Here is a 22,056-nt window from a genome sequence, read left to right on the forward strand (position 1 = left end):
AATCATGACGTCGGCTTTAAAAGAGGTCTGTTGTTCTAAATGTGCTCACTCGGATCACATTATAATAAGGTAAATGTTCTTTATTAACACTAAAGGGAGGATCCGTGCATTCTGTGCCTTGTTTATGATGTTTTCCACCTGGTGAGGCTCAGCAGTCTGTCAGTTGGCCTGATATCTGAAGTGCACTTTGCAAGAAGTCAGCAAGTACGTCTCGTACCTTATACATGTGTAAAAATATATTAAAGCAGCAGTAGGCAGAATGTTTTTGGCATCATTGGGCAAAAAAAACATAATAACCTTTAAGCATATTGTAATTCAAGTGTTCTGAGAGAAAACTAGACTTCTGCACCTCCTCATGGCTCTGTTTTCAGGCTTTAGAAAATCTAGCCTGTGACGGGAGACATTGGCCAATCACAGGTCATTTCAGAGAGAGAGCGTTCCTATTGGCTGTTCATTCAACAGAGGCAGCTGTCAATCACTCGCAAACTCTCATCAAACGGTCAAACTAGGCAGCGCTGATTAAATATGAATCAATATTCTGTTACTGTAATGCCTATTTCTCACCTCAAATGTTATCAGAAACATCTTGTAGTGTACTGTTTAGCTGTAAAATGAGAAAGTTTGCTCCAGCTCAGCTCTGATTGGTTGTTTTCCTCCGGTCTGTGAAATCTTGCAGATGCCTTTAGGAGCACCGGAGGACACCAGAAGACACAGATTACCTGTCTCCTGCACTATACTGTCAGGACATAGTGACCGTTTTTATAAAAAATAACTTTTTTTAATAATATTTGCTCCACTTCTACGCACTGCAGCTTTAAGGGATGAAATTGCAAATATTGGGTGAGTGTGGTATTTAGGAGCTGTACTGCCTGGAAATGCTCTGCCTGTGGAGCGGGTGCAAAACACACACATATTTAAAAGCCACAAAACCTTCTATCTGGGGACATCCAATGGATTAGTTAAACCGAATTTAAAGAAAGTTATTAAAACAAACCAACTAAAAACAAAACTGGATATTATAAAGTGAGCAGGAATAACAGCAAACTCAAGGGATAGGGTGTCGTGTTTTTTTCTGCTCAACGGCTCATTATACTTCATTTTTACGAACTGCATGAACAGGCTGGTAATTGGCTGCCTTTACTCCGGTATCCTAATGAGACATCAATCAGAGCTGTCCCGTCCCCTTCTGGGGAGCTTCTGCTGGACTTGCTGCTCTGTCCCACTGCAGCTATCTCTCTCTCTGTTTGTCATTTCCTTTATTGCATCTTATTATGTCCTTCCATTGCTCATTTTCATCTCCTGTTTTTGTTCCTGGTTTTTATTTTCTGGTTAATGGCTCATATACATCAGACCGGCAATATGTCATCCAGAGTATAGGCTTGCATAGCCACGCCCCCTTTTGGGGGAAAACAATCCCTCATAGACGGTAACAGAAGAAGTTGAATCATGTCTCCAAACTTCTACTTTAAACGAACCGGTAATAGTAATAACGCCATGTCAAAGAGTTGCTGTGTAGTTGGTTGCACCAACAATAAATCAAAAAACGCTGATCTAGGATGACTTTTTCCTCTGCCGTGTCCTAAAAAAGATATGATAGAGAGTCTTTATGGCTCCAAGCTATAGACCAGACCAGCATGGCGTCATCGTCGAGGCTACGCTCCCTTTTGGGGTAAAAGAAACTCGCCGTCACAGGAGAGAAAATGACGAAAAGCTGTTGTGTAGCGGGTTAACTGAGGCTTTCAAACCGATATCTGAGGCACATACGATACGTGAATATTCACTGTCAGTGTGCTAAATCACTAAATGATGCTGGTGACAGTGACTAGCATGGCTAGCTAACGTTAGCTTGAGTGTGAGGCTGCTGCAGTAATACAGTCATCATGCATTAACGTTATAGCAGCGTCAGACTGTCCTCTCCAACTAAATATCAGCCTATAGATCAAACAGTTAGTTATTAACACTTTGGTTATTTACAGACAACACTTGGCCGAACGGGATTCAATCAAATATGTAGAGAAGTCCGGATAAGAGATATCTGGACACTGTGTTGGACGGGGGGAGACTGAAGGGACATGGCGGCAAGGTCACAAAACAATTATTAGACATGTGTATAAATCAAACGTTTGTTTAACAAGAGATGAATCCATACGAACTTGTCAAAATTACAATCCAAACATACGTCAAATTGCATTTAAGTCTATGAGATCTTCAGTTTTCTTTCCCCCAAAAGGGGGCGGGGCGGCATTGGTGTTTTGCATAGTATGTGCCGGTTTAATGTATGACTGTATTGCAATTGACTGAGCATTATACAGCATTTCCTAGGTGGAGTTTGAACTGAGGCCTCAGTAAATGTTTTGAAACCCTATTACTTCCTTAGCGACTATCTCTACGTACCAATCTTTTTTTAAGCTCGGTGATCTCATCCCGGCCGTGGACTTGCATTCTTCTGAGCTCTCCTTCATTTGCCGGATCCACCTAGAAGTCAGCCCCAGACGCAGCTGCTGCTGCTGCCTCAGTAAATCAGACAGTAATTACACGCAGATAGAGAGCACAAATTGAATGGAATTGGCAGCGCAAATTTGCCCCCGCACTTTTAGTTACGTGAATCTGGCCCTGAATGTACACAATTATCAATCACAAAGGAGATGTAGATTGGGAGAAGCAGGTGGAGTTGTGAAAGCTTCTAATAGAACTGGGATGTAGATTGTTATGTGAGAAGATGGCCATACTTGTTGGATATTTGCTGATTGAATTGATTGTGATGAAGCTTACCACAGTTCCTAAATTGATTGGTATTGCATTTGAATGAGACATGTCATTGTAGTGCTGTTTATTTAACGACCATCTCTCGGCGTCATTGCAAGTCATCGATCTTCACCCACGCATACATAACACACACATCACGGTGCTGTCCGTCACCGTAGAGGCACCGCTCCCAGCTGCCGCCGCATACATTACTGTGTGTTTTAGTAATTATCTTGTGACTGTCGAGCTTATAAATGAGCCTCTCATCTGTCTAATCAGGGTGGTAAACTGGCTGGGCCCCAGCTCTCTGATTCCACCCTAATCAATTAACACCTTGTCTGAGTCCGCTACTGCCAGTAGCTGTCCTGTCTGCGCTTAATATCTTTTCCTCGTGTGAGAGCGGGCTGATGCCGGCGGTCGGCGCTGACTGACCGACCCGCTCCCGTCTCGTCTCGCTGATATATTGCACTCCTGGGGAGAGGCAGCGCTGCGGCGCCTGTGGGAGCGAGAGCATAATAATCACAGGATGATTGTGAGATTAATTAGCTCCGTCTTGTCACTTTTTCTCCTCTGCAATATGGTGGAAAACAGAAAGGATGTTGTTAACGGAGCAGATTTGCCACCGGGATGGAATGAGGAGATAGGTTGGCAACGTCCAAACAGCTCATACAGTGTTTGTGGGGCTTGATTTATAAACCTGCAGTACACAAGACATGTGGATCATTGCTGCTGTTTAGTGCGTTTTGCAGCAGTTTGTGTTGTTTGTGTGCTCTATGGAATTATACTATGGAGAAGGAAAGGGCTGTGTGTACAAACTACAGTATGGAACGCATGATTAACTCTGTTGTAGTGATGGTACAGCAAGGCCTTTGGTAGTTTGATTCCTAGTCTTGTATTTAAACTATAGCTGTCATTTGATTAAAATATTTAATCATGATTGATCGCATGATTGTCCATAGTTGATCGTTATTAATCGCAATATTATTTTTGATCTGTTCAAAATGTACCTTAAAGGGAGATTTGTCAAGTATTAAATACTTATAGAGTATGAGTTGAGTTGATAAGTCTATTTAGAGTCTAAATAGACGTATCAACATGCTTGCTTTATGCAAATGTATGTATATATTTATCATTGAAAATCAATTAACAACACAAACAATGACAAATATTGTCCAGAGACCATCACAGGTACTGCATTCAGAGAGTATGACAAAAAAAAAGAAGTACTTGTTGGTACTCTTCAGTAACACATCTTTAGAAACTCATCAACCAAACGATTAATGTTTATTTTTCTACCACTTGGTACGCTCAGTAATGCCAGTTCAAACTAGATCATGTCACCTTTCATCACAGTCCACATCAGCATGATGCTAGTCCAAATTGCGCAAAAAACAAATCACACAATCTGAAGTACACATGATATACAACGCTACAGCAGGAGCCTTTTTTAATAATAATTCTGGACAGCGCCATACTGTGAGCTGCAGGCTGAAGCAGTTCCTCTCGCCACTTTGTATTGACGTACTCCCCTTAGGCAGCAAAAAACAATCTTGACTGGGATCACATTTTGGGACACTAAGCAGCGTTGAGCGGAGTCAATACCTGGCAGAGATATGGCGAGACCTCAGCCCTAAAGAGGAATAGGAGCACATTAGATTGTCACTACTGATGTTTTCTCTCCTCGGGTCATTGGATTTATGGGAGAGTGTGTTTAAACTCTGAGGGTTGGTAAAAGCATCTGCTGAAGATCACGTACTGTAGGGGTTCATACATATTGGACAATTTTTGAATACAATTTCTTTTATCTTTTTTTTTTTAATTCACAAAGTAGTTTTCACTTGAAATAACAAATTAGTATCTAACGAAAAGGAACACAAATGATTTTAGATTCTATCAAGATGAAGCAAGGGCAACTGTGAGGGTAACATGGTTCGGGTACAGATATAAATCTATATTCATTTTATTTGTATCACACTTGCAGAAACACACAATGCAACGTGGTTAACGCTGTGAAACAATTGGGAAGGTTTAGGCAACAAACCTAAGGTTGCCTAACTAAAAGTTAGAAAAAAGATCATGGTTTGTGTTGAAATAATAACGTAAGGTAGCGTGACAGTGAAACATTACAGCATAACGTAACAATGTAACATAACACGTAACAGCGTAACGTAACAGCGTAACGTAACAGCGTAACGTAACAGCGTAACGTAACAGCGTAACGTAACAGCGTAACATAACAGCGTAACGTAACAATGTAACGTAACAGCGTAACGTAACAACGTAACGTAACAACGTAGCGTAACAGCGCAACGTAACAGCGTAACAGCGTAACAGCGTAACAGCGTAACAGCGTAACAGCGTAACAGCGTAACAGCGTAACAGCGTAACAGCGCAACGGTATCAAGAGGCCGAGATCCACTGCCCATATGTTGGTATTTGATGCCTTGGGAGTGAGACCAGGCTGTTGAAAACCTACCTTACCTGCCCAATCTCTGCCCAATTGCTGGAGGCTGTTTGCAGCCTGACAGGAATACTGTAAGTATTACTCTGAAAAAAACAACAACCTGCTGTGTAAGTTTTCTCTAAAAAAAAAAAAAAAGACTTTAAGTACTATATAAGTACAGTTAACATTTTCCTAAAAATATGCTAGATGTGAAGTGTTCTTTGTAGTTTATGTAGAAATACAACATTATTTATCATAACGTATAAGGTCCCTATCACGGAAACAAAGCATGCTTTTAAGTAGGGTTAGCACATTAATAATTCAGCAGTTTAGTTTGGTTATACTACCATTATTTTGAAGTTTTAATGTGATTTGAATAAATATACTGTATGTAAACGTTGGAAATATCTTTTACCCAGAGGTGTTGTGGGATTTGTGGTATCTTTTCAGTAGTAAAAATGTCTTTACAAAACTATAAATGAACTATAATAAACCGAAGTGGAGAATTTCTGCTGAAATGTCACTGCATCAATCATTTACTGAACTGTAAAATGGGTGAACCGAAAGTGCACGATTGTGAGCGTTTAAAAACATTCAAATTATCAAAAGCATATTTACAGTTGTTGCCAGAGTTTACGCCTCTGAGCAGCTGTGAGATTCCTCTGCTGACTTGTTTCTCAGTGCACACCAGAGCTGTTATGTGTCTAATGTAGCAATCCCTGACCTGCATTTGACTTTGACTTTGTAACCTCAGATAATCCTGTTGAAGAGTCTAGTTCCTCATAGACCAAAGAAGAGACAGCCTGGAACACGGCAGACAAGCTTCAACCATCTCATTAGTTCACGAAGCTTCAAACCTAAACTCAAACGTCAGCCTACACTTTCCGCACAGTATAAATAATGCTTGTCTTTTTAAAAGTAATATGTAGCTCCCTTTTTGTTAGGAATTCTGCTCACAGTAACTGTTTTTTTTTATTTAGCAAAAAGTTTTTTAAAACGTTTTTACCACTAATTTACACAGGGAACCTTCTCTGCCTGAAAAGGGTAAATCACACATTCTTTAAGTCTTTAAAGTTCAATAAATAACTTTTTGAAATACTTTGTGACTAACACAAAAGAGATTTTTGATCATTAAAGTTTTAGATGTGTCAGATTTAGTGATACTGACTCGACTCCAGCGTTCAGTAAATGAAAAAAAAAACACGGGTCTTCAGTTGCAGCGCGTCCATTTGACCTCGAGCTCTCTCCCTGTTGTTCTTTTTGCACTTTGCTGTGAAGGAAGTGAAAGGTCTTACTTAATGTCCAAGCTTTTCTGCACTCCGCTTACTCACCATAACATCCACAGGAGACCAGAATGAGAAGCCGAATGCTCTGGGATAAACTGACCTTTGACACACACACTGCTTATCTCAACACTTTGGCCTGTGCAAAAAAAAAACTCTCTAAAGACAACTTACTCTATTTGGAAACATGAAAGGACATTTTTAGAATAATGTTTTAGGCTACAAAATGTGATTCTCTAACAGACCTCTTCAGAAAAGTTTCTCTGTGAACTCCTGTGGGCTTCTCTCTCTCTCTCTCTCTGTAGTGCGGAAAAACCTTTTAAGTTCTGCCAAATATATCATCACGGTTCTCTATTTGATGTATCACTCAATAAGCTTTTTTTGTTATACATGGCCTTGATATACTGTACATGGTTATACAAGTGCTACAAGAAATACTCTACTTGGCCATACAGTAAAATACAGCTTTTTAAAAACAAGCCTGCGAAAACCAAACAAATGTCTAAAACAGTCTCTTTTTGTTTTACTAATTCTACATTTGGTTATTTATCACATCCCCTTTTACATCAAAATAGTATTTCAACATAGGTTGAGAGTTTCTTTTATAGTGGTTTACAATACTTATAAGGTCTTATATATCCAAACACTTCAACATAAGTATGTATACAAATAAGGGCTGTCAAAGTTAATGTGTTAATGACACATTAACGCTAATTTCTTTAACGCAACTTGTGATTTTACGATTGTAGCAGTCAGTTTAAAGGTAGCTAGAGTGAAGATACTGGCATCATATGAAACTAGGAAACCTAAGGAATCCATTGGTACCAACCATGTCAACTAGTTTGCTGAGAAGGAGGCTAAATAACACTACAACCTTACGCTAAATTTTGGCGAGGAAAATCTGGCATGGCCATTTTCAAAGGGGTCCCTTGACCTCTGACCTCAAGATATGTGAATGAAAATGGGTTCTATGGGTACCCACGAGTCTCCCCTTTACAGACATGCCCACTTTATGATAATCACATGCAGTTTTGGGGCAAGTCATAGTCAAGTCAACACACTGACACACTGACAGCTGTTGTTGCCTGTTGGGCTGCAGTTTGCCATGTTATGATTTGAGCATATTTTTTATGCTAAATGCACTCCCATCTGCGGAACTTTAATGTTGTGTTGTTTTTGGCGGTCCCTGTGGACAAAAACGGTAGTGTTTCCGAGCACCAGAGTCCATTTAGAAAACCTTGAATTTTACTGCAGCGATATGGCCTTGGCCTCCAGCAGAGTCGCTCCCAGCAGGGACCGGTGGCGACACCGACGACAGGCATCAAGAATAACTATAGCCAATGTTCTTGCTGATGGTCTTGTTTACTTATGTAGGTCGTATGCAGGCGTCAGTATTACACTGAGACTGTTTCATAACCAGTTAAAAGTTCCTCACAGAAACTTTAAAACCACCTGCTCCCATAAGATTTGTCCCAATGCAGTCGTCTACTACACACCAATGTTGACTGTTGATAGGAAATGGGATCCAAACAGTGATCTCCCATGTCCAAGTCACATACTTTGACCAGCATGGACCCACGACTCCTGCCCAAAGACGAGCAGTGCTTGATAGTTGAACAGAATCTGAAACCTCCTCCACCCACACACGTCTGACGTCAGATGTGTGGATGTGTAAGAGTAGCCGGGGTTTGAACTCTCAAGCTGTATTTTTTTCCTTCATCACACATGTTCTTCCATCAATTTTTTTCAGTGCAGGGCCGAGCGTAATGCCACTAATGGCTTCTAAGAGACTAAAAGTGTTTGCCGTAGTATCCCCATTTGTACCACTCAGCAAGCCAAAGAAGCGCAAAAGACAATAAGAACGTTTGCTTCATGCCTTTAGATGCGGTTGAAGGACAAGTCGTGGCCGAGGTTGCTTGAAGCATACTTAGGCCTTAACAACGGCATGCCGCTTTCCCTTCTCTGCTGCTGAAAGACAGACTTTCGCTCAGCCACAAGAGGTCCTTTTCAGGTCCACGTAAACATAAGTTGCTGTAGGCGTTGGAACAAATAAGCAATGCTGTCATTTTTCTTGCAAGGTCAGTCTCTAAATGAAATAATACAACATACAGAGCTGAATTCCCGCAGGCACAGGCATGGAAACATAATAAGGCAGTGCTATACAGTTGAAACCCTGAAGCTATACTTTTGATATGATCTTTTCACTGTCAATACACAAACAGGAGAGATGTCAACAAAGTAAGAAACATAGACACAATTCATTGGAAGGATTTTAATATACCATGCATGTATAAATGATAAGAATATATAAACTATAATAAAAATGAATAAACAATAAAAGTAGAATATGTTGAAAATATATTACATTGAATATTTTTTTATTTAAAATATATATATTATTTGTATATTATTATTATATATTAAAATATTTATTCATGATTAATTGCAGGATAGTCCATAGTTAATCGTGATTGATCGCAAATTAATCATACATTTTTTCATCTGTTCAAAATGTACGTTCAAAGGACATGTGTGAAGTATTTAATACTCTTATCAACATGGGAGTGGGCATATACTGTATGCTTGTTTTATGCAAATGTATGTATATATTTATTATTGGAAATCAATTAACAACACAAAACAATGACAAATATTGTCCTCAAACCCTCACAGGTACTGCATTTAGCATTAAAACAATATGCTCAAATCATAACATGGCAAACTGCAGCCCAACAGGCAACAACAGCTGTCAGTGTGTCAGTGTGCTGACTTGACTATGACTTGACTAGGACCCCAAACTGCATGTGATTATCATAAAGTGATCATGTCTGTAAAGGGGAGACTTGTGGGTACCCATAGAACCCATTTTCATTCACATATCTTCAGGTCAAAGTCAAGGGACCCCTTTGAAAATGGCCTTGACAGTATTTCCTCGCCAAAATGTAGCGGAAGTTTAGAGCATTATTTCCTTCATGACAAGCGAGTACCAATGGATTCCTTAGGTTTTCTAGTTTCATATGATGCCAGTATCTTCACTCTAGCTTTTAAACTGAACCCGCTACAACCTTTGAAAGATCAGTGGCATTAATGCGTTAAAGAAATTAGTGACGTTAAAACGAATTTGAGTTAAAGCGTTATTATAGCGTTAACTTTGACAACAATTGGCATTATTTATTTCTGTTAAATAAATCAAGAACTTTTATAGTTTCTTGATGAGAACCCTTTGTAGAATGAGTAACACTTTGCTAGTGAATGCATTACTTTGCATTACCAGTCCCTCAATCATTGTATTTCTGCACCGATCTGCCTATCGGACAAATTTGAAAAAAAGTGCATAGCTTATCCGACTTCTCTCGCAGGGATTTGTCGCTGTTTGGCAATGGCACAGCACTGATTCCCTTAAGCCTCAAAAGCACTGCAGGAATTTATCTCCATTAAGAAACAGGATTAAAAGGCATGGTTGGTTCAAGGGGTTTTCCAGAGCCGGCTTTGTACTGCTAGCTTCTTGTACAGCAGAGCAGACAGTACTCTCACTCACTGTCCAGTTATTAAATGGTCTAAGATGAATGGTGATGACTTTGCCTTCAAAGACCCTTTTGCTAGTGTCAGTGGATGTTCATTATTTAGTGTCCTGTGCATCATTTGGAGATGAAATATGCCCTTTCCAGTTAGTTGCAGATATATACTGTAAACGCCACACGAGCACTTTTCACTACAGATTCTAACAAGATTAACAAGGACATACTGATCAATACAGTCATTTTCATTGTAGTTGATTGTGTTTAATCTAATAAGGGAAATCTGTTCAGTCTCTAAACAGCTTCAGTCTTGAGCTACCTGCTTTGAATGTTATCAGCCGATTGAATGGGCGTTATCAGCGGTTATCAGCCTCATATATATGGCTTAGAAAGGGCCTGCTACACCTACTAGTAGGTGGTAGGTAGCAAAAATATGTCAGCTAGGGCGTTAGCAAACATTAGTTGCCAGATCTTGCGATACTGTGTTGCTGAGACAGAGATAGGTCTCGAACAAAGTTAATTTTCTCCTGATTTGACCGTTGGAAAAAATTATATTTTAGTGTCCGAATGTTTGCAAGATATGTGGCTCGTGAAAAATGGGTCCAATAGTTACTTTGGTGACTATGGGGCGAAAGAATCCGTCATAATCTGTGTTCGCATTCAATTTTCCCATTGGAGTTAGTAGACTTGCCGCTAGTCTCCTAAAGGGGCGGGGCAGTGGCGAAATCCACAACATGGTAGGTGCACCTTGGCCCATACGAAGCATTATGGTACGTGTCCACAGGGGCGTTTTTTATCGCGAGGGGACGCGACGCTTCCCAACATTGGACGCTTGGTGTGCTGTCCCTAGAAACAAGGCACTCGGCTCCTGATTGGACGAACGCTTTCCCGCTGTTGGCTGCTGCTCCCAGCTTTCAAACCGGAACCAGTATGGAGGCTCGTTTGGAAACTTTCTTCTCTTATTTCACGAAAATAGTTCACTGAAATGTGTTTCTGAAAACATTTGAGGCGAGAAATAATCCATGCAGTTGATGAATCTGTCTTTATTTTGGCTCGACAACGTTTAGTTTAAAAGATTATCGGGAGTTTCGAGAGGCGGCGAGTTGCGTCGGACGCCCGTGATTTGCATAAAGTAGCCAGGACCTCAACTTCATGCAAATGAGGAGCGTGCGTCGTGACGCCTAGTCTCTCGAATTGCGACGCCACGCTACCGGAATGCATTGCGCGGCTGCTTGCATAGACAATGAATGGGGAGCGTGGAAAGCACGGAGGCTGTGGACACATACCATTAGAATGGTCGTGATAACCGCCGATAACACCCATTCAGTCTGCTGATAACTTTCGAAAACGGGCACTTAAGCACACTCTCTTACCTTCTTTCCTTTGAGAACCTTGTCAGTTGCTCAAAGGTTTTATAATGTGAAAGTCTGCCCTGAGATTGAAAGGTTGAAAGTCCACAATTGAGACCGATGAAGGTCTCTGCTACTGTGCACCTGTCTGAACACACTCCTCTACAGCAATCATTCAAAGCCTTTGGAATTGTGCAACACAACACTTTGACCTGCAGCAAGCAACCATACAGAGGCTTGTCAGTTTGAAAAGTCGCTGATACGTACCACGATTAAACCCCTCAGTGCCAGGTACTTAAGGTTTTTTTTTCATATTCTGTATCTGAGGTTGCTTTTGCTTCAAGCCCACAACGCTTTTTGAACTCTAAATAATGTAGAATGGTGTGAAATGGAGGCATGATTTAATGCTTCATATTTCTGTTAACCTGGAGGGATTGAATCGTAGTGAAGTTCACAGTGAGGTTCTCAACCTTTTCATGTTGTAAAATGCTGTTAGGCATCAAATTCAAAGTTTAGATGAGACTGCGAGATATAAAATAACTGAAAAAACACAAGTATTCTAAACATTCTGTTATGTGAATAAATCACCTACATTTTAAAAAGCTCCTGCGCTCACTCCCTACGCCGACGCCTTTGTGCTAATCTGGATTATTTCCTCATTATGTCAGTCATGCTGAGTCATTAAAAGTATTCCACCTTTCACGGCCACAGACTCATTCCAAATAAAACAACCGAGGGGAAGTTTTTTTTTAATCAGATAACGTTTTGAAGGATTTGGGGACTATTCACTTGGGGAGTGGTTTTATACAGAGGATTATCAATGATTTACCCAGGATTATAGACCAGATTTGTGGAAATCTCAAGTGATAACAATCCACAGACAAAGACTCTGGCAGGCGCATATTCTTAATGATTATCATCCTACGGACAGCTGGAAAATGGCCCAGAGTTATCACTATTCCGGCATGTCGGAAGCCTATTATGGCAGTCAATATCTCGAGCTATCTGTTGTTGGCAAGCTTCGCTGCAGCGAGCCGTCAATACGAATTCCTCTCAGCCCGCGCCACATATCCACACATGCATTGATTGAGTTCCAGTGATTTAAAGACTCCGTGCCGCAGATGTGTTAGGAGATTCAATGTCTCTTGTGCTCTTTGCATTACAGGTAATAAATCATTTGTCACAATAGCCCCTCACAGAGTGACAAAATCAATAGCAGTTTATCGAGGGAGCCGGACCAGGGACCACTCATTCAACAAGTGTCCCCATTCTGTACTGGTGCCACTGCAGATATATAGAACTGGTCCATAGGTCTTTCATTTCTAAGGTAGATACGTCGAAGCAGTTATACATTAGATCAATCATCTCCCAGCGCTTTTGGCACATTGATTTGAAAATGACAGTTACAGGTGGAATATAAATACAATCATTTAACAACAGTACACTGTCCCATTTCTTTAGGAATAAAAACAGGAACATGGTAAAATAATAACCAACTTTAAATGATTTGGGTTCTCGACTGACAAACATTGGTGAGGTCCAGTAGTCATGCAGTCATGCATTTTTCTTGTACAGAATACAGAAATACTTAAAGGGTGAGTCCATTATTTTAGTTTTTTCTAGGTTTTTATATCGTTCTTCCCAGTGGTGTTCCTTATGTGTTCAAATCCGAACATTCACATTTTAGCCGAAGTATGTTTTTAGCTTCAAAATGCTATTTTCCCAAGCCCTTCGAAAACCTTTTTTTCCCATGTGACCTGACGTAGGTTTCTGCATGATGACACTGCTGCATGTACAGTATAAATTTGGGCTGTCAATTGACCAATCGAGGCAGTTGTAGACCAGCAACTCCTGTGTTCTGCGAGGTAAAACCACTGTTTTTGTGAATGCAGTCTGGTGGCATACTTTGCCGTCAGACAACCCTTTCCGAAGGGAAACTGGAGCCCTTATAGCGTTCTCTTCAAAGCCACCAGACTCCATTCACAAAAACAGTAATTTTACCTTGCACAAAGCGGGAGCATACATACAACCCCCCTTAAAAAAAATCCAAACCAACCCCTTTAAGTTATTTCATTTTTTACTTAGACTCAGCAAGTGCTAGCATTCACATTATTCAGAACTTTATTGATAAGCTTACTTTGGTAATTGCTTTTTGCTAACGGCAGAGTGGGCGTTTCCATTTGGAAAAAAAAGCGGAACAGAACGCAGATGGACCCGCCCTTTAAATAATTGTGTTTTGTGTCATGCAGATGAGTAGTTGTTCAACCTGTTACAGAATAAGAATTCACAACCCCCTGAATCAATATGGACGTATGGTAGTGACTGGTGATAGGCCCTTACTATTCAGTCTGCATAGTAGCAATTCATCACTATGTGCACACTGTTCGTTACACTCAGATAGGCTAGAAGCTGGCAAAACTCTCAACAATCGATACGAAACATGGTATTTTGCATCCCCAAACCACAGATAGAGTCTCATTTAGCCTGTTATGCAAGTTTGACTGTGTTCCAGGTTGTTGGGATCCGCATATCAACCCTGATATCAACCAGTAATGGCATGGTGACATCTGCCCTGTCTCCCTTACGTTCCCTTTCAGCTTCACAACCTCTGTTTCCCCTTGGCCCTGCATTTTCTTTGAACTCTCCAGACCCCGTCATTCCCCATCTCTCCACCAGATGTCCTCACTGTGTTCCCACCTTTCCCAGTCACCTGATCGCCACACGGATTGCCAAATGGAACCATGTTGGACATAGTTTCTAGCATCTAATTCAACCGACTCAGCCTTCTCCCGCCTTTCTGCGAAATGAGCAAACACGTGCGGTGGCTGATCTAGCTCACTATAGCTACAGTAGCATTAGTAGCAAGCATTCATACTTCACCCTTGTCTTTGTAAACTCTATCATCGCTCTACTGTAGTACTTGAGACATCTAAAACAGAGGTCTTCAAAGTGGGAGGCGGGCCTCCCCAGCAGGGCTCCAAACTGTTTCAGTGGAGGCTCAGTGAATGGAAGTGAAAAATAAAAAAGTATTACATTAGTTATCAAAAGAAGATCACATAGAATAGCATCCATTACAGCTACATCTATGTGATTTGGTTAAAGAGAGAAAGTTCAGAGATACAGTACACTTTCCCAGAGTTATAAACTAAAAACTGCCTCAGGACAAGACCTTTTTTTATGTATTTGGTGTTATCTGAAGTTATGTCAAACAGCAATATTAAGCTATCTTGACTCACTTGTTGATTGTCTATGGGATCAAATAACATAATCATGATCCCATAGGCATCCAGGAATTGAGCAAAACTAAGTAAGAGGGGGGGTGAGCGGGCGCCTTTCTCCAAGCTTTGCCTGAGAGGAGGCCCTCAAGTCTCAGACTTTCTCAGTCTCAAACCCCCTGATCTCAAATACATCTTTTCTCCCTCCAGAGTTCCCTTCTCCTCCATATGTAAAGTTAAAATACTTACTATCAAAATTACTTTTAACCTCTTAGCTTCTCTTCATGTAACCTTTAAAGGGACTCAGAAATTGCTTGGTAACAGTGACACCTGTGGCCTTTAAGTCAGCGACAGTCGGCGTCCGGTCGCTCATGAATGTAATGCACAGCAGGTCAAAGTTGACTTATTTTACCTTAGTTTTGTTTCGTAACTTTCCTACTTAACTAAGGCCAGTTGCATAACAAACAGACTTATTTCGACCCAAACCTCGATCTTTTCCTAAACCTAACCAAGTAGTTCTGTTGAGTAAATAAACCTAAAAACTAAGTAAACATAGACTGCATGCATGTAACGAACGGAAACTGTACGTTCCTTGCAAACACAGAAGTTTATTTTGAAAAGACACTATGCATGTTAAGAGCGGAAACTGTATGTTTCCTGTGAACACGCAAGTTTATTTTGAAAAACTATGCATGTAACGAGCGGAAACTGTAAGTTTCCTGTGAACACTGAAAAGACACTATGCATGTAAAGAGTGGAAACTGTACATTTCATGTGAAAGTGCAAGTTTATTTTGAAAAGAAACTATGCATGCTACGAGTGGACACTAAGTTTCCTGTGAACACAGACGTTTATTTTGAAAAGACAATATGCATGTAACAAGCGAACACTGCACGTTTCCTGTGAACACGGAGGTTTATTTTGAAGCGTCGTAGTTTGAAGCGTAGGGCCACTGACCAAGCGCTGGTGTTTGACCTGTTGGGAGAAGTGTTGTTGGCCAAACAGCTGATGAATAAACCAGTGACTGTGAAACATGAGTGAGCAGCAGCTGATAAAAATCAACTAGAGCAAGTGCTTTATTTAAAAAAAATTTAAAAAGTGTTCCCTAGACTAACACTAACAGAAACAGAGGTATACTGCAGCACAAAACTAGACTGGAATCCACAACAAGCATGTGAGCTTTATTAGCCAAATGAGCCACCTCGACCCTCTGAAGAACACCGTAGGCCTAAATAATAAAATAAGCAGTCGCTGATCCCTCAGAGCTTATAGGAAACCAGCTGCCTAGTCACTGTTCTGAGGGTGCTGTGCCTTGTTAAAATGCACTCCATCAAAGTTTCCTTTGAAGTAATAGCTGACAGAGAACATAATGTGAATTTGACCTGACAGGCCTCTGAGAAAAAAAATTGCTTGGGAAATACTGAACAAGACTGTAGGAGGAGTGAACCGGGGGTGAAGTCAGGTCTCACAGCTCTTTCCTAAAGTCACCCCAGCATTTCAATTAGGATGCTGTCTGTAAAAACGTCAGAATGTAATCTGTTTTTTTTTTTATTTTATTAATTTCTTGAAGTTAAACTATGATACTCATTGCTATTTCATACACTTCCAAACTAAAGAATTTCATTTCACTCATCAAATACGAAGACAGTGCTCTCCGGATTGTATGGAAATTGAAATTTAAACTCGCGGTATTGTCTCATCTCCCTCACCCGAACAAGGATCCTTTTTTAAAAGGGTTTCATTATAGATGACACTGGTTGTCTGCCATTTCATCACTGTTCTTGTCATCCCCTGTGCCACAGTAAATAATCAAGTGGCAGTGCTATGCAAAGGCTATTTTCTTTCTAGCATATGCAAGATAAAACTTTACAACTCCCTTTGTGGGTATTGATGGTGCAGTCAAGAATTTACTGACTGTGGCTGAATGTTTAATGAGTTAAGCTGTGGCAGTAGCAGTGCTCTAGTCTTGCATTAAGACTCAGCAGTACCGCAACACATGGAGCAGTAATAATGTGGATGATTTCTGATATGTATCTGTGAATGTTAGTCTCATAGAATGCATGTTTTTTTGTTTTATTTATCTTGTTTGTTTTATGGCTGTAGAGATGGCAAGGTCAGTCGATGTTGGTCCACCACTTTGGTTGATACTGAACAACCACTTGGTGGGTTACTATGAGATTTTGTACAGACATGTATATACATGCTTTGGTGTGATGTAGACAGTGGATTCCTTCACCATGGCGCTCCTCGCGAATCTTACAGGTGTAATCCACCAGAGTCAGATCCTTGTGTGCTGTCTCTCCAATCTATTCTTACACATGTCCTAATATAATAACATTATTTTATAACTCTCGGTTGTCATATTGCCTAATATGAGTCCAGCTTTATCTGATTAAATTGCACACTGCTGCACAGTCGGGCAGAAACTAGCATTATTATCATTATTAATTAACCTGCTGATGATTTTTGATAAATCAATTCTTTATTTAGACTATAAAATATTAGAAAATAGTTTTTAAAAAAAAACTTTCCTCTACCTATTAATTTGTTAGTACGTATTTATTAAAATATGCATTTCCTTTCTTTATGATGATTATTTTTATTTAAATTAATTTCAATTTATTTCCACTCATTTATTTACTTATATTATAATAATAATAATAATAATAATAATATTATCTGTGCGGCTGTTTCTCCTTGCTTTTATTTTATTTATTTATTATTTTTATTTATTTATTTTACCCTCACATAAAAATATTGCTTTTGGATTTACATATGATAATTATTTTACAACATGTTCTTTATCTTAAAAAGTAAATATATATATAGTAAAAAAAAAAAAATGTCACAATTGTCTCAGACCCCAACATATTGCATTTACAATATAAGAGAGAAAAGCAGCAAGTCCTCCCATTTTGAGTATCTGAAGCTAGCCCTGCTTTCTGAATAAATTACTGAAAAGATTCATGGATTGTCATATTTATTGTTTATGAACATTATGTTCATGAACATGAATTCATTAATAGAGAAATTGTTTTTATACTCTTTGTTTCAACAGTGATAAAAGCCCGTACCGTCGCTCCTTCTGCCGCTGCCTCCTGCTGTTATTCAGGCTGATAATATGAACATTTCTACATGAAACATCTTGCCATGTGCAGCTTTACAGACTAAGCTCAGTGCTCACACTGGCTGCACTAATGGGAACAGAAATCTGACTGTTTACATTCTGTGGCACAGATGTTATGGGGTCTGTTTACCTGTCCCATCTGGGATTAGTGTTAATGTGGCAGCGCCTCACAGTTTAGGCAGCTCTAAGGATGTAGTAAAAAAGTATAATTGCTAACATTAGTCATTTAAAAACACTTGTTCCTCCCACAGTGCCCTCCGGGGTTGAGTCCTATGAAGGATGGGACCGGGTGCTACGACCACCACATCGGCATCGACTGCTCCGACGGTTTCAATGGAGGATGCGAGCAGCTGTGTCTCCAGCAGCTGGCTCCTCTGGAGGATGACCCCACACTCTACAACATCCAGATGTTCTGTGGGTAAGAAATAACACATTCACTGCTTTATAGTTTTCATTTTTATTTCAGAACCCTGAAATGCTGAGTCCGATCATTCACATGGTATCTAGTCATGTGAATGTTTGCGATGTTTTCATCGTTAAACAAACTGATATCGACCCCTGTATCATTATATCAGGTCAAAATTGACATATTTGGTACAGGACGAACCTTGGGAAGCACAAGACAGAAAGGAATACGATCTATATAAGTGCACTACCATAAAAGTTAAATGAAGCAAATATTGAAATGGGTGATAAATAAAAGGATTTACTACGATTCAGGGCCCTATTTAAAAACTCTGTAGCACATGGTCTGAAGTGCACAGCGCAAGTGCATTTAGGGTGTATTGATTTGGGCACAAAGTAAGGATCAAGGGCCAAAGGGGTTTTATTTAGTCTCTTAATTAATCACAGGTGTGTTTTGGCCGTAACATGAATCAAACCAATCAGAGTGCCATCTCCCATTCCCTTTAAAAGCCAGGTGCGCCTGCGTCGGGCACATTGCTATTTACAAGGCGGATTCAGCAAATTGGAGTAGCGAGACGTTTTCTGCTGAGGAAATAGATCTGCTCGTTCGCAAAGTGAAAGTGCGTGAGCGGATGTATGTGGACCCTCTGCCTCCGCTGCCTCCCAATCCTCTGTCCCATCAACAACTCTATTTGACTGCATATGAGCAAACGCACCTATAACCTATTTAACGGGTGCAGTATATGCATTCAAAATTCATTATATGATGATAAGGACTGGGCTAAATAGGATAAACATGTACATAACTGTACTGCTTTGTACTGTACTGGCTGAGCGGAGATGCTTTACGCACAGGTATTAGCCGGGCGCCGCCGGTGAGGCGGTGCGTGACACAGTGCGTGACGCGCCGATCCCTCAGCCTCAAAACGCCGCCGTTTAGGGGGAGTGGGCCGCAACCTTTAAAGTAGCCTACGTCTACACTCGCACACACCCAGAGGGATGATGAGAGGAGACACCGCTGGCTCGAAATATCTCCTGTTGCCAAGTCGTAGTTAAGGTTTGTCCTACTTACTGGAGTAGTGAGCAATGTTTCCATTCCTTAGGAACCTTATGGGATGGTAGTGATTGTTCCATGGGTAACCAGATGTAAATATAAATGTATGGTGTTATTTTATTTTTCTTTGGCAAGTAACCATGGTATAAGGGGGATAATGCCATTCAAGGTGTCCATGATCGGGTATTAATGAACTTTGCAGAGCCATGCACATTGTGCGGTTTCCCCGTCGTCCATTAATTCCTGAAAATGGACACCTCATTGGGCTTTATCCCTCAAATATTAAACATCTCCCCTATTTTAAGCTACAATCTGCTCTCCTTAGCTGCATGAGGATATTATACTAGGTGGACAGAAGCAGTCTGTGGTGTACAGGCTGGTAGGATCGAAGGTAGCCGGGAGCAGCACAGTTGCACCACGCTGTCTGAAAGTACCTTTATAAGCAATTGTTACAATAGGATATGAGATTTGGTCACAGCTTTTCTAGCGTTTCTTTGCCTGTCTGTCAGCACGATTACAAAAAAAAATACTGGCCCGATTTTCGTGAAACTTGGTGGAAGGGTGAAGAATGGCCCAAAAAGGAACCCATTAAATTGTGGAGCGGATCCAAATCACGAGGTGGATACACGCATTCTTTTTCACTAATGGAAACGGTCTTGGTAGAGGTCTGCAGTCTCCCTCTAGTTTTCTTTATATTTGGTCTGAATACTTCTCTTTGCTTTAGAGGCTTTGACAAGTCTAAATTCCTGAGGGGGAACATCGTACATATACTACACTGAGTCCTGGCCGAAATTCTCCACTGACACTGTCTACACCTGCACAACTGAGTTATTTTTTGTTTGCCGTGGACTCGTGAAGGTTGCTGTTACAAAGTTCAGATTCTTGCTGTATATAAAGATTTTTTACTTTCCTCTCACATGGGACAAGAAGTGGATAATGCATTCCTCCTCCTGCTTCTGTAACTCTTCAGATTCAAAGCTGAAGAATGTCGGTGTTTTGTTGGGAAGTCCATTATTGTTCCAGTGGCACAAAACAAACGGAATGTACTTTTACGAAAACAGAAAACTCAGAGGGCTGTATTGATCAAGGTCTGCAAACCTCTGACTCAGGAACTCTATGTGATTGTTATTCAGTCTTAAAACACTAGTCTGGCAATGGTTATGACACAAGCTTTAGGGGAAAATATCATGACTACTTTTATATATATGTAGGATGACCACGCCCCCTTTTGGGGGGAAAAAATCCCCCTCATAGTTGGTAACGGCATAAAGAGAAGAAGTTCAAACATGTCTCCAAACCTCTAGCTTGAGTGGGATGCTGCTGCCGTAATACATTAACGCAGCATCAGACTGTCGTCTCCAACTACATCTTAGCCTATAGATCAAACAGTTGGCTATTAACATGTTGGATTTGTGCAGACAACACTTAGCCGGACAGGATTCAATCAAATATGTAGAGAAGTCTGGATAAGCAATATCTGGCCACTGTGTTGGACGGGGGAAGACTGAAGGGACATGGCGGCGATCAACCTTCATTTATTAAGGTATTGCCAACGCTCAGGTTCAGGCAAGGTCACAAAATAATTATTAGACGTGTATAAAACAAATGGTTTGTATAACAAGAGATGAATGCATATGAATTTGTCAAAATTACCCAAACATGCGTCCAATTGCATTGAAGTCTATGGGATCTTCGGTTTTCTTTCCCCCAAAAGGGGGCACTACTTTTACCTCCACAGGATGCATGCAGCTCTGTGTAGTAACTAGCTAGTATTCATTTTACATTTAGTTTGCTAGGATATGATTATCTACCAATAAATGTTCAGCACATGATTTATTGCACCGTAAGCAGGCGATATACATAATTCAACAAAAAATCGAAACCCATGAAATTCTAAAAGTGGGTCCAAGTCTCCATACAGAGAGTGGTTTCATACAGAGCATTAGCATTTTATAGGGGACTCTAATTGTATTATATACACCTGTGGTTTCCCTTCTGTCACATATCAAAATGCCTTAAAGAAAAGCTCCATGACCACAGTTAAGAGGTTCCATTAGATTACGGTTTGATTGGGTATATGGCGACCTGCGTCTAAAGCCAGTACAGAGCCACGGTGAAGCCCTGCAGGTGTTTTGACTTATTACACTGATTAGACCTCTTCTTGGGACTGTGCGGACACGTACAGACTGAGTAACATCTTCCTCACCGTTCATTATGTTGCACCTGTTATCGTTGGGGATCTCACATAAATTCCTTCAGCCTAACTTCAATCTCAGCAGAGGTTTAATTAGCCAGAATAACTGAAAATACCCGCGCAGTGTGAAGAGATTTAATCTAAAGGTGGTCCAAAAGGCAAGAGGTGTTCATATTTTCTGCTGCTAACGAGCCATACGGCGGTGTTATCAGCAGCCTGTGCAACTACTGTATAAACTGTGTGGATGTGGACATCTGTCCAGTTTCTTTAAAGGGGACATGTCATGAAAATCTCACTTTTTCCAGTGCTTGTATTCATACATTTGGGTATCTAGAGTGCCGACCAACCTACAAACTGTGAAATAAGACGACCCAGTCAGTTTTTTTGTGGGCTGTCTAGATCAGGAAACATGTGATTCAACAAGACATTCAGATGTGGCTCCCCTTCCTATGTCACATGCAGGCTCATTACAATATACCCAAAGAGTATAAACACAAACAGCCGCTAGATGGCCATTAGATTCTGCCATTTTGGACTGTAAACACCGATGAGTCCTGTAAATCAGAGGATTTCTTTTCTATAAAGTTATGTTCCTCTGGGAAGCAGCCGGGCAAAAACTTTAATAAATAAAGTAAGTAAATAGTTATATTAATATGCATATTTTTATTTTTATTGTTCAACACAGAACAATAGACATTAAATATGACAATAGAATATAAATAA

The 22,056-nt window shown here is 40.4% G+C and overlaps 1 protein-coding gene across 6 annotated transcripts in view; it reads left to right on the forward strand.

The window, feature by feature from the left end:
• astn1 (astrotactin 1) overlaps positions 1-22,056 on the forward strand; it is a 418,066-nt gene that overhangs the window by 167,291 nt on the left and 228,719 nt on the right. For all 6 annotated transcript variants that reach the window (XM_074650205.1, XM_074650206.1, XM_074650209.1 and 3 more), the window contains one exon: positions 17,932-18,098. In XM_074650205.1, coding sequence (XP_074506306.1) covers positions 17,932-18,098 — 167 coding nt within the window. The remainder of the gene's footprint in view (positions 1-17,931; positions 18,099-22,056) is intronic.

This window comes from Sebastes fasciatus, chromosome 11 (genome assembly GCF_043250625.1).
Source record: "Sebastes fasciatus isolate fSebFas1 chromosome 11, fSebFas1.pri, whole genome shotgun sequence".
NCBI lineage: Eukaryota > Metazoa > Chordata > Actinopteri > Perciformes > Sebastidae > Sebastes > Sebastes fasciatus.